General features: G+C 39.8%; 1 protein-coding gene across 1 annotated transcript in view; it reads left to right on the top strand.

The window, feature by feature from the left end:
- The window catches only part of PTPRE (protein tyrosine phosphatase receptor type E), a 36,405-nt gene extending 24,676 nt beyond the window's left edge, over positions 1-11,729 (top strand). Inside the window, exons 13-19 of the mRNA XM_050712019.1 lie at positions 298-391; positions 1,229-1,305; positions 2,432-2,566; positions 3,384-3,509; positions 4,927-5,087; positions 9,505-9,640; positions 11,488-11,729. Of these exons, the coding sequence (XP_050567976.1) occupies positions 298-391; positions 1,229-1,305; positions 2,432-2,566; positions 3,384-3,509; positions 4,927-5,087; positions 9,505-9,640; positions 11,488-11,562 (804 nt within the window). The 3' untranslated portion in view covers positions 11,563-11,729. The remainder of the gene's footprint in view (positions 1-297; positions 392-1,228; positions 1,306-2,431; positions 2,567-3,383; positions 3,510-4,926; positions 5,088-9,504; positions 9,641-11,487) is intronic.
- Positions 11,730-12,271: the final 542 nt, after the last annotated feature.

Here is a 12,271-nt window from a genome sequence, read left to right as displayed (position 1 = left end):
AATGAAAACCTGCTGTCATTTTATTGCACTTAAACTTTACTGGTATGCTTTGGAAACATGTTCAGATTCTCAAAAATATTTTTTAGTATGAAAAAAATTATATAACCGTCACGCTTAATTATACTGTACAGACAGGGCAACAGAGTGGCTTTTCTGAAAAGTCAGCCTGGCTTTGACTGTAGCACTGCTCTGTACCTGATAACGAATCCTCTGGGTACAGGCTATAAGGAACATGGTGAGAAGAGAACCACTTCTGTTTCAATTAGTCCTCATCGTCGTCTGTGTGTTTTATTACAGAAATTAACGAACGTCCGAATAATGAAAGAAAACATGAGAACTGGCAACCTTCCAGCAAATATGAAAAAAGCTAGAGTCATCCAGATTATCCCATGTAAGATGATCGACTTTATCTATAGAAACAAGTGCTATAAGTACATGGCTATCCTAAGGTTGTCGTAAGTAAACATTATACCTGCGTGTTGACACCAGCACACCTCCTATCAGAACATGGCTGTGTTGGCTGGGTCCAGAAGATGGGAAAGCCCAGACCTGGAAACTGTAACTCTGCAAATAATTACTGCATAGGCCTTAAAGAAGGAAAAGTTGTAACTTTTTATGTACTACCTGTAAAATTCAAATGCTTTGAAAACTGTTGCACTGTCCAGAGTGGTAGTTTTTGTTTTTGTTTCATTTTTAGGTAGACCACATTTCTGAGGGTTTAGTTAGCTTCCCTTTGGTTTTGTCGTCCTCTTTGCAGACATGGCTGCTCAATGTTTGGGCAACGATACAGACAGAGTATCCTGTCCCTGTAAAGTGTAGTGTCCTTATGGAGTGTCTGCACACAATATATTGATTTATTTTAACTTTATCAATGTAAAATATATAATGAGCAGATATTTTTCAGGATTGAATGAAATAATTCAGCAGTTTCACCCACTAAACCAGCGTACTTTCTGTATGTTTCCTTGCCCAGTCTGGAGCAGCACTCTAATGTCTGCTCATGAAAATAAGTTTCAGACCTTGCTTGCCATATCCTGTGTGAATGTAAAAATAAACCACAGAAAAGCTAGTGCTCTCCTCCACTCGCTCAGTAAATCCTGGATAAGATCTTTGAGACACTCTTTCTGGCTTCCAGCTAAAACGTTTGTTGTTGTTCTCTCACAAATGTAAGAGTGGAGCAGTCAACATACAAAAGAAAGAATAGACATGTGTTTGTTTGTTTTTCCAGATGATTTTAATAGAGTGATTCTGTCAATGAAAAGAGGGCAGGAGTATACAGACTACATCAATGCTTCCTTCATAGATGTAAGTACAAATATTTTTGATATATTTAGACTACAAATCAAATATTTTGCTGTTGCTTGTAAGTCTTCTTAAAGAGGCATGGCCAATTTGGCTTATGAAGAACAGTAGCTTTTTTGTTTGGGTTTGGCTTATAAGAGTTTCCAAATACGTTTCTTATCTGGCGTTTTCAATTTCAGTTTAAATAGTTGTGTAATTTAAACATTGCTGATGTGAGATGTATAAACTAAGGTTTGTATTAAGTCCTAAAAAACCAGGCAGTGAAACAGGTTCTATTCTCTGCATCCAGGTTAACAGGTATCCTGACTACGTGGTTTTCTAACTTAGAGGGGGGGTGGGGATGGAGTACATATTTAGCATGGGGAAAGGCTTTCAGAGTGTTTGGAGTCAGGATTTACCTGGGGAGACCTGCAATAATTGCCAGCTTTGTTCCTGGCTTCCTCACGGAACCTGACCAACGCCTTCCACTTTTATTTTTATTTAAATATGAGAATTAATTATATCCTAAAGCAGTAAAACCCTATTAGTGACTGAGGACCGTGGATACTACAGCTATGAAGATCACATCAGTATGTAAATAAAACTGTAGCTCAAAAACTATAATGTTAATGCTGTAGTGAGGGCAGTGGCTGCAGGTGTTCACAATCTCCTTGTGGAAACCTTCAGCTGTCACTGCAGAACTCCATTCCTTCAGCCGTGACTGTAAAAATCATAAAATACGACTCAGGATTGTGAATCTTCCTTTCTGAAAGGAGACGAGGTGAACTAACCTGGACAGGGAACTGCAGGAACCGATTGTCATCTTTAAAATAAGACCAGGGTAAAGCCCCTGATGACAGCGGGGCCACTTACGCGTTACCGCCATGACGCACGTACAAGAAAAGGGTATCGAGAACGCAAGCTTTTACACCTCGTGACTGCACATTGGCATTTCCAATCTGGGGGAACGAGTGACAGTTGGGTGGGCTTTGTGTCACCAGAGCATGGAAGGGATCTGGGTGACCGTCTCGTATGGGACACCAGCTGAAGCGAGGCTCGGAGAGAAGCTGGGTGCTGCGCTCTCTGAATACCAGCTTCGGTCACTCTCATCCTCGCGAGTCATTACGCACAGGTATCTCTTTCTCTGCAGGGCTATCGCCAGAAGGATTACTTCATTGCCACTCAAGGACCGCTGCCCCATACCGTGGAGGATTTCTGGCGGATGGTGTGGGAGTGGAAGTGCCACACCATCGTTATGCTCACAGAAGTTCAAGAGAGGGAACAGGTATGCGTTGCACAGCTGCATTTTAAAAGTGCAATAAAGATGAGCCTTTGTGTTACATAAACACTATTATATACTATTTATAATACTTACGCTATTTATACTATTTGTATAAACCCTTATACAAATTTTAGCAATACAAGACTTTTTGCCTTTTCTGAAACGACCTCTTGCTTCACTGTTAGCTGTAGGCCAGTGTTTGCTGGTTTTGCTCAAATTGTCAGAAAGAATGCCCAAGCTACTGGAAATTATGTTTTTTAAAAGGGCCCAGTTCACATTAAAAGCACTACTATTATTGGGATTCCTGGTGAGAACACCTGAGGAAGAGTTGTTTGGGATATGAGAACAGCTGACAACGTTTTCTTGAAGAATTCCCTCCCCGTTTTGCCACTATAAGCTTCTGAACCTCTCCTCGTGCATCCTCTGTCATGAATTACAAGACCTGTATCCCTGCATCCCTGCAGTGTTACAGACTCCGGGTTCAACTTGTGTTTTAGTGCTCTGAAATGTTTTCTGGTGTTTTTGGGAGGCTTTTTTACAACATTACATTGCATTGCCTGGAGGAGTTACTTAATTTTCTTCTAATTTATTTATAACGCAGGATTTATCAGCTATGACTTCTGAGCCCTTTTCATCTTTATGTTTTACGTTGTAGAAATATTTTATTCCTATGCTGTTGGTTATTAGCCTTTTCATTGCAAACTGTCTAGAACATGTTATGCTGTATGTCACATTTTATATCAGAGATTCATGATAATGCAGATAACTGGGAAAAAAAGTAATATAATGGAATGTTTACAATTCTCTCTCAATTTTGCAGGAAAAATGCTTCCAGTACTGGCCATCAGAGGGCTCAGTAACTCACGGAGACATAAATGTAGAAATAAAGAATGACAGTCTTTTAGATGCCATAAGTGTAAGAGACTTCATAGTTACATATAATCAGGTATGTTTTTTAAATTGCATAAGTTTTTTTTGCATTTGAAGGCATTTACAAATATAATTACATAACTTAAATCCTGGAATTTCTATCTGAAGATAACTGCAGACATTTTAGCAGTCAAGAGTAAACTTATAGGGAACATTTTGCTTAAAGCCCCATGAAAATCCTGGTCGGTAAAACACGTCCTTGTTCAAAGTGGGGTTTTTTTTGGTAATGTTTTGCTGTTGCTGCTGGTCTTGCATTTTCTACCATTTACCATATATCTGGTACAGAAAATTTGATTCAGTTTTTTAAATTCCTGGGAAGCATTTTACAGCACAAATACAAATTCTCTGCCTACCAGCTGTTCCTTAATGCTGCTCTGCTACAGGCATGCTCTACAGATGACTATTTTTTGAACTTTTGGGCATGCATCTCTTCACTCACTGAATCGTTTCTTTAGGAACTGATTTGCATTGCTGTGTTTGAAAGAAAAATTTACTTGCCATTTAGAATACCATTAATTTAACTACCTATTGTGTTACGTGTAATTTATACACTTAAATAGTTGGCCCATGCAAAGCAAAAGGACTTTAAAGTGCTCTGCATTTCCTTCTGAAGGAGAGCGGTGGATAAGGCACAAGTACACACTGTGCTCACAACAGAGTCCTCGTCCCTGTGTTGACTTATGTCATATTGGAAAGTATTTAAAACCAGAGTAACACAATTTTAGAGACTTCCAAACAGCAATTTTTAATGCATTGTTAGAAGCGTTTGCTGCAGCACATCTAAGAAATATGAGTACCTTCTGTATTGGGCCTGAGAGTCCTGCAAACCTGCATGTCCATTGCCGGAACGAGTTGCTAACTAGTTCACTTCAGAAGCCATTTCTAGGAGCATGCTAAGAAACACACAATCAGATAATTCACCTACTGCCATTCAGATCACTAAAAGAAGCCCACATTTTAAAGCACTGTCTTTTTTTTTTCCTCTGATTGTTTTCTGGTTTTCTTCCTTATCTATCAAATCAGTATTTTAATACCACTGGTAAAGTCCATTCCTAACAATCCTGTTTAATTAGCTATGAAATAACGATGTAATATTCAGAGTGCCTTGCAGAATTAGTATGACATTAATACCTATTTGAACTTTTAGTCAGCAAGCATAAAGACAAGACAAATAATTTTTAAGTTTCAAGGTAACAGGTAACACATTGTGCAAAGATGAGTGGATTTCATTAGCTGATTTTTTTTAGCACAGTGCATGGGGAATGTAGGAACAGAGCTATCAGGTATGCATGAGCAACGTATTATGGACCAGGTTGAAATTAGCCCACTTTACTGTAATGGTGAAAAAAATTATGCTACAGCTGTTGAATGTAAGAAGTGCGTTTCCATCTGGAATTAACAGCTGGGTGAATCTGGTTTTTGCACGCACGTAGGGTAACCACGAGAAGCAAAGCAGGCTGGTTCGGCAGTTCCACTTCCATGGCTGGCCAGAAATTGGAATCCCTGCTGAAGGAAAAGGGATGATTGACCTGATCGCAGCTGTCCAAAAGCAGCAGCAGCAGACAGGGAATCACCCGATCACCGTGCACTGCAGGTAAGGCTCCCCTCTCCTTCCCACAGTTAGCTGATTAACTTTTTCTCCAGACTGGTTGTGGTTACAGCAGTTCTTTATAAGTGAATAGGCTGCATCCTTTAAAAAATAAAAATTAAGAAATATGAGCAAAAGGTAGAGAAATGTAAAAATTGAGATTACATAAATGTAAAACAATAGGTTTTTTTTTTTTTTGTAGTGATTTGTAAAACACCCCAGCAATACGGTGCTCAAATGTTCTATCAGGATCAAAGTAACCAAATTATTGGCAGAACAAAATATATCCTTAATCTAATCTGAACACAGAATGTACCTCTGTTTCTGAAAGCAGGAAGGACAGAGAAACCAGTGTTCTGTCATTTTTTCGTTTTCCATAGTTCTTTTAATAAGCTGTATTTTTTGGACTTTTCCTCTGTGTTTTCGAATGCTATTTTTAGAGTATTTTTTTCTCTTTATCAGTCTTTTAAATTGTTCTTTTCCATTTTTGTACTACATCTGCTGACTTTAAAAGCAGTAGTAAAACTATTACTCTGCCTCCTCCTAATTCAGAAATAACACTCTCCTTTTAAAATACTTGATTTTTTATAAGTGAATAAAGCCTTTTCCTTTTTTCTGGTCAATACGAAGTCAAACTGACAGTTGACAGGGGCAGAGTCAGCAGAAGAGAGGTGCCTGGTTTGTTTTGTCTTTTAAATAAGAAGTTATTAACCTCAGGAGGTCACCCTTTGACGTGAACTTTTTCGCTGCTGTGGGCTCCGTGGGCCTGTTTGCTGTGGGAGAGGTGCTGGCAGATTCAGTGCTGCTCTTACCCAGACTGGGTTTTGCAGGGGCTTCATCTCTGCTGCGTTCGTCTGAGACCTTGTGCAGTAGAGTGTCTCCTGTGATTGGAGCCCGACCATGACACATTTTGTCTCTCACTGCCCTCCGAATTGGTAACTGAATACACGTTAGATGCTGGAGCATTAGATCTTCTCTTCTTCAACATGTCGTATGAGTTCAGCTGCTGTTGCTGGAGCGTGGTCTCCTTCAAGCAATGCACAGAGGTCAAGATCCTGCTATTTTTATATCTAACAACATTTATTATTATTAACTGTAATATTTTCTTCCCCTTTCTGTGATCCCACTGTTGAGCAATGCTGGGCACCTGTAGCGCGACAGGGATCCTCTCTGCAGGAGCCGTGCTCCCCAGCACTCTGTCCGCCAGCCGACACCGCTCGCTGGCGCTGCTTCGGGGGCTTCCCTGCATTGCAGAGAACACCCAACAGGTTGTTCTTCATGCTGCAGAAATTACAGCAGTGACTTATGTGACACTCAGATTGTCTTGTAGCGTTATCCGCAGGGAAGTATGCTCACTGACCGTTTGGAAGCGTTTTGCTAGAAGAGCACATGTGCTTGCTATTGAGTTAGAATTAGGAAAGGCTGTGTTAGAGCTGCTCTCTGCGGTGTGCACCGACTTTTATTTTGCTCTGATTTCAGTTTTAATGGGTCTCACTGAGAAGTACGGTTTGTATTTTAGCTATCTGAAGTGTCACAAGTATTTTCATCAGCTGCTGAAGCAAAATGATCCCGGGAGCTCTTGGATTTGTTGGCGTTTTGGGATAGGATCGTACAGTAATGTGTAGTAACTGCCAAAACTTCCTCCTCCTCCTTACTTCTGAAGTGTTTTCTCTTTGCTGTTTTCATGTATTTTCCCTAGGGGACTGTGGGTTCCCCCACCCCATGGGGGCAGAACTCGGTGATGACGATGATATTTTGTGTTTGATGTTTCAATTTGACCAATTCTAACAGCCGCTTCGTTATAAACGCTAGGGAGGTAAAATTCTGAATGGTAATTGAAGTGGGTAAAGTATCAACTAGTTCTAACCAATAAAATAAGAGGTTAAAACAACTGATGTCTTTGATATACACAAATCAGATAGATAAGAACTAGCTGAGGGGTATATTGCTTCTACTTTTTTGAGTTTTTAGAGCTGCAGCTTCTCTGAAGCATCAGCTTAATCGTTTGACATGAATTTTTCCTAGATTTTTTTAAAAATGACTGCGATGATTATAAAACTGATTAAACAAGAAAATAAAAGCAACCACACGGTGTATCCTAGGATTTTTAATATCGCACATTTTGTCCTGCCCCTATTTTGACAGCCTGTATGTACAGTGCACTTTAACTGCTCCGTGCAGTCATACCTGCGTCTTCAAATATAAATTAATGTAAGTGTATGAATAAGTAAAAGTAAAAGACTGATTTTTCAGAGCGTTCACGTCAACTTGTGAAACCCTCTGTTCATTTTTTCCAGCTATTTCTGAATGGTTTCAGGAGCAGCTAAAAGCGATAATTCTTACGTGGAATAAAGACCTAGCACTAACGAGTTTCAGAAGGGCTTTGCTAACTGAGTTGCCAACAGAATTCAAAGCCGGTCTGTGCTAAATCCTAACTCCCTTCCCTTCCCGTGAGGGTCTCCTGCTGCCTTCTGGTTAGCTCATAGCTACCTGCGCTTTTCCTCTCTTTGCTGTCTCCTCCTCTCTACACCATAATAAACCAGGCAAGACTGCCTAAAGATCCCTTACTTCACTCTTTTGGCCGGTCTTTGCCTTTTGGAGCATCCTTTGCTTTTGAACTTTGTCTCAAGAATTGAAGTCTGAGAGTCAAATTGAAAAGTTATCTTCCCTTTAAAAAAGTGTTAAAGGAAGTACAGAGAGGGAAGTGAGTATGAAAGGAGTAGTGCCGTGTTCCTGTGAGACAACACATGCGTTTCTCCTGCATTTCAAATACAGTTTAGTTCTCCATACCAAAATTTTTCAGCCAATTAACAAAACAAAAAACAAAACAAAAAAAAACAAGCAAAGAAAAAAACGAACCAAAACAGCTCAACAAACAAAACAGGCCAAAAAGCTTATATGGGCTTTAAGGATTTATTAAAAAGATGTTTTGGGAAGAAAGAAGGAGAGAGCACCTAGCACGAGCAGAACAAGCAATGGAGTGGAGAACAATGTGTGAATAAGTGAATAAGCAGCATTTGATGATGTCTGTGTGCAGCTTTACTTTATATCTTTATTTCCTCGCCTTTTTGTAGATGTAGACCTATTCCAAAGTGCATCACTCATGGGTTACTCTAGAAAGCACATGAGGTTACTACAGATTAGCTAACGACAAATAAACCTGAACCCTCTTAGATTTTGCATTTTTCTTTAATCCGATAAAAGTAATTGTCTGAAGGGAATAGTGCATCTCATACGTTGTACCTCTTCATTTTCCCTCCAGTTGGACTTTTAATGTATCCAGCTGAGGATACATGCATTTGCACTTAATCTTTTCATAAGACGATGCTTATCAGATTTTTTTTCCATTTGATGGAATTAAGGTAGAAGCAATGATGTGTGATTACACTTCACCTGCTATAAATGATTAAAAAACATGAAAATTTTAAATTTAATAAATTATTTTGTGCTTATCCTCGTTCAGCAATCCAGTGAACCTTCTGCTTCATCTTACCACTGACTGCCAAATCCCCAATTCCATCCTGGTTTTAGTTATTTCCTATCAAAGCTGCTGGCCTTCCAGTGCACAGCCCCTGTTTTTTGGTGACAAATAGTCCATGATTTGTGCGATCAAGAAAGCAGATTTTTTTTGGCTCTGATATTAGGCATAATAAATCAGATAACAGTTACTCAAATATATTTTGCTTGCGTGGAATTGTGATCTGACAGAGATAAAGGGACAAAATATACCGAGGGAAGCACGCCGAAACGAAAGGAACTGTAGTAACTTTGGGCTCTGTCAGGTTGCTTATAATAGGTCGGAGGCGGAACAGCCATTTTCAGTTTCTAGTATGTTGTATAGCCTTGTATGCAGCCTTCCTTTAGTTTCTCCTTATATTAAGATATCTGTTTGAAAGGAAATGGCTTGGATCATAAGAGCTGCGAACATCTTTTAATGGGGTAGGACACCTTCCCTCAAATTGCTTTGGAATAACAATAACAAAAATCCCGTCGTGTGAGTTTGATTGCCCAGCGCTTCTCTGTGTTGTAACCAAGTTTCGTCCAAAGTCTAAAGATTGTGTTCTGCCACATGAAGATTAAACCTGAAAGCAGAGCATGAGGGGACAGGAAGCTTTCTTTGCCGAAGACGAATGGATAGGTGAAGAAGCAGCTTTGCTGGCTCGTAATTCAAGTGCCAGGCTTGTGCTGAGGGCATCCACGCGCTGCTGCTGCTCACGATCTCCCGTTTGAGGGCAGAAGCTGTCGGCAACGGGGCTGGAGCAGCTCCTGCCTGCCTCAGGATTAATTTCGATTGCTGCTGGCTCCCTTCTAACGTGGCTGTAGTGGCAGAATAGGCTGATATTAGTGCTTGGCTATTCTCTATCAATATTATTGTTAGCGTTTTTATCCTGCTGTATGCCAACCAGGTGCGTTTCTGTTGCAGCGCTGGTGCTGGCAGAACAGGTACGTTCATAGCACTCAGCAATATCCTGGAACGAGTGAAGGCTGAAGGGCTCCTCGATGTATTTCAAGCTGTGAAGAGCTTAAGACTGCAGAGGCCACATATGGTGCAAACACTGGTATGATATTTAACTACCCGGATCCTTGTCAAAGGATGTGTGTTTGTAAATATTCTTGTGGGAAGAGAACCAAGGATTTTTTTGCAGGTTGAAATAAATTATGTATGATGGCTGTGTATGTACAAGGTATTATCAGAAATCTGTATTTTTACAGACTTTTTTATGGCATTTCTAAAAAGAAAACTTGGCTAAACATTCAGTGGTTTTTTAGGAACTGGTGACAGTTAAATAAACCAAAATCTTTTGAGAGTTACAGATGACAAAACTTATGAACTAAATGCCTTTTAAGCCATATATATCAGTTTTTCTTTCTTTTCCTGAAAGTGTCTAGACTTGAACAGGCTTGCAGTTCATCACTGAAAGGGAGGAATGCTGACTTGTTGAAAGTCAGCTACAAAGAATATGTGAAGCTTGGTCCTGACACTTTCCCTTGCAGAATAAACGTTAAAAAGTTTTATGGAGGTGTGTTTTTGGAAAACACATAACGCCGATATTTGGTATTTTGATAGCAGCTTCCATTAGGCAATGAGAAACTTCTTTAGAAACAGTTCTCTCGAAGCTCCTTTCTCAGGTAGATGTTTTCTCCATACTATGGATAGGGGAAAGAGGCTGAAGAAGTGGAATTGGATTATCTGCGGTCACGCTGAGACAGGGATGAAATCTTTCTTTTGGGGTTCTGGCTCTGTGATTTAATAATGTCAGTTAAGGGTGTAATTGCTGTTATTGAATTGATATTCCCAGCTGAGCCTGTGGAAAGGCTTCTGCTAAACTCTGCTTTCCAGCGTGAGTGAATTCAGATGCCAATTCCGTTCATTATCAGGCGTTAGAGATCTGGTAATACAGCAAATCGTGTCGAAGGCTATCAGCATGCCCACGAGCTCGGGCTGTGCCCCACCTTTAGGATGCAGAGGACTAGCCAGCAGGCTAACGTAGCCAGTGGATGAGTATACACAGACAGCATTTACAAGTGAAACTCCACTTCAGAAAAAAAAAAAAAAAGAACTTAGAGGTTTTTGCAAGTTCTGTACATCTGAAGTTGCATTGTCGCATAGTTTCAGCTGTGGAGCTCAAAGCCTGAAGTTAAGCAGCCGGGCTCCCTGGGGAAGGTGCAGGAAGAGTTACCTGCTTTAGCGTGAGATGGGGAACAGCCAGGTGCAGTCAGCAGCTTAATTTAAATGAGGAGACAGGTTTAAGGATTGATGTTCATTTGAAGAACTATCCCCTAGAAAGCTTAACGAAATCATTTTAACCGACAGGCAAGAATCAGCCTGTATTTGACAAAAGAGAGGTACCATTGCTTTTATTCAAGAAAAAAAAGAACCAGGATAGACTAATGCTCAGCTCCTTCTGCACATGAAGGGAGAACGGGCAGCTTTGAAGAGAACACCCTGCTGACGGGTTGGTGGCTCTTTGAGGGTCAGGGTGTTACCATCCGCCTGTTATTAGAAGTTGGTTGCATGTGAGATGAGAGCGAAGCCTTTCAAGTCAGAACTGCCACGGGTCAGAACCCACGTTGAAACCATGGCTCGGCTCGTGCTGAGGACCATGTCGAGGTCCTCTGGTCACCTGCCTTTGGTTTCAAAGCTCCTCGCGGTGACAGGGTCAGGAACCAGCCAGCAGCGAGGCGTGAGCAGACTTGAAGCCAAGAGCACAGAACTTTTGGGCAGCCATCAGAAACTTTCAGTCAATGGGCGATTGGGTCGAACTGGTACCTGCTGTGAACTCTCAGTGCTCCAAATTGGAACACGTTGCGTTTACCACTAGGGTTTGCATAAGAATGATTTTTTTCCAATGTAATCACATGATGTGACCAAAGCACATTTTGATACCTTCTTACTGTTTTTCAGGAACAGTATGAATTCTGCTACAGAGTGGTACAAGATTTCATCGACATATTTTCCGACTATGCTAATTTCAAATGAAAATTCCTGCCTTATTTTTTAATTTGTCTGTATAAATAGTTGTATATTATATTAATTTATTCCATGTCATTTTGATTGACTTTTATTGTAAATATGCCTTTGTGTTTGCTCTAAAAGTTGCATTTGCTGTACAAAATTATTTCTGAAATATAAATATCTTCTAAAGCAAAGTATAATGTTCATATACAGTATATTACTATAAGATGCTAGAGAAATCTTTATTCTAAATAACAGTAAATTAATTATTGAAGTTTTATTTCTTTTTTTTTTCCCACTTACAATTATTTATCGATAATGCTGTCTCCCAGTTCTTGAAACTTTACGCAGGTGATTTACATTTCATACTAAAAAAGTGAACTGTGGTATATATGTTTAAACTAAACATGTTTTGGCCATAAACCTTTCTTCACTGAAGTCAACAGCAAATGAAAACAGATGTTTATCTGGGGACACACACTGCTAACCTACTCATGCTTACGTTTAATTTATTTCATGGTCTCACTGAAGGGCAAAGAGACTTCGAGGTATCAGAATATGGCCCTTTTTGTGTAATAATGTACAGTATAGCTGAAAAATATAATTGCTTTTAAAGTCTGTTTTTAAGAACCTCCCAGTGGATGGCAGTTCTATTTTGAGTCTTAATAAGATATAATCATTATAAATACAGATTTAAATTTTTGATTTAATATAACTTTAAAAGTCCATTTAT

Source organism: Cygnus atratus, chromosome 7 (genome assembly GCF_013377495.2).
Source record: "Cygnus atratus isolate AKBS03 ecotype Queensland, Australia chromosome 7, CAtr_DNAZoo_HiC_assembly, whole genome shotgun sequence".
Taxonomy (NCBI): domain Eukaryota; kingdom Metazoa; phylum Chordata; class Aves; order Anseriformes; family Anatidae; genus Cygnus; species Cygnus atratus.
The sequence above is the reverse complement of the archived record's forward strand: the minus strand, read 5'-3'. Positions and strand labels throughout refer to the sequence as shown.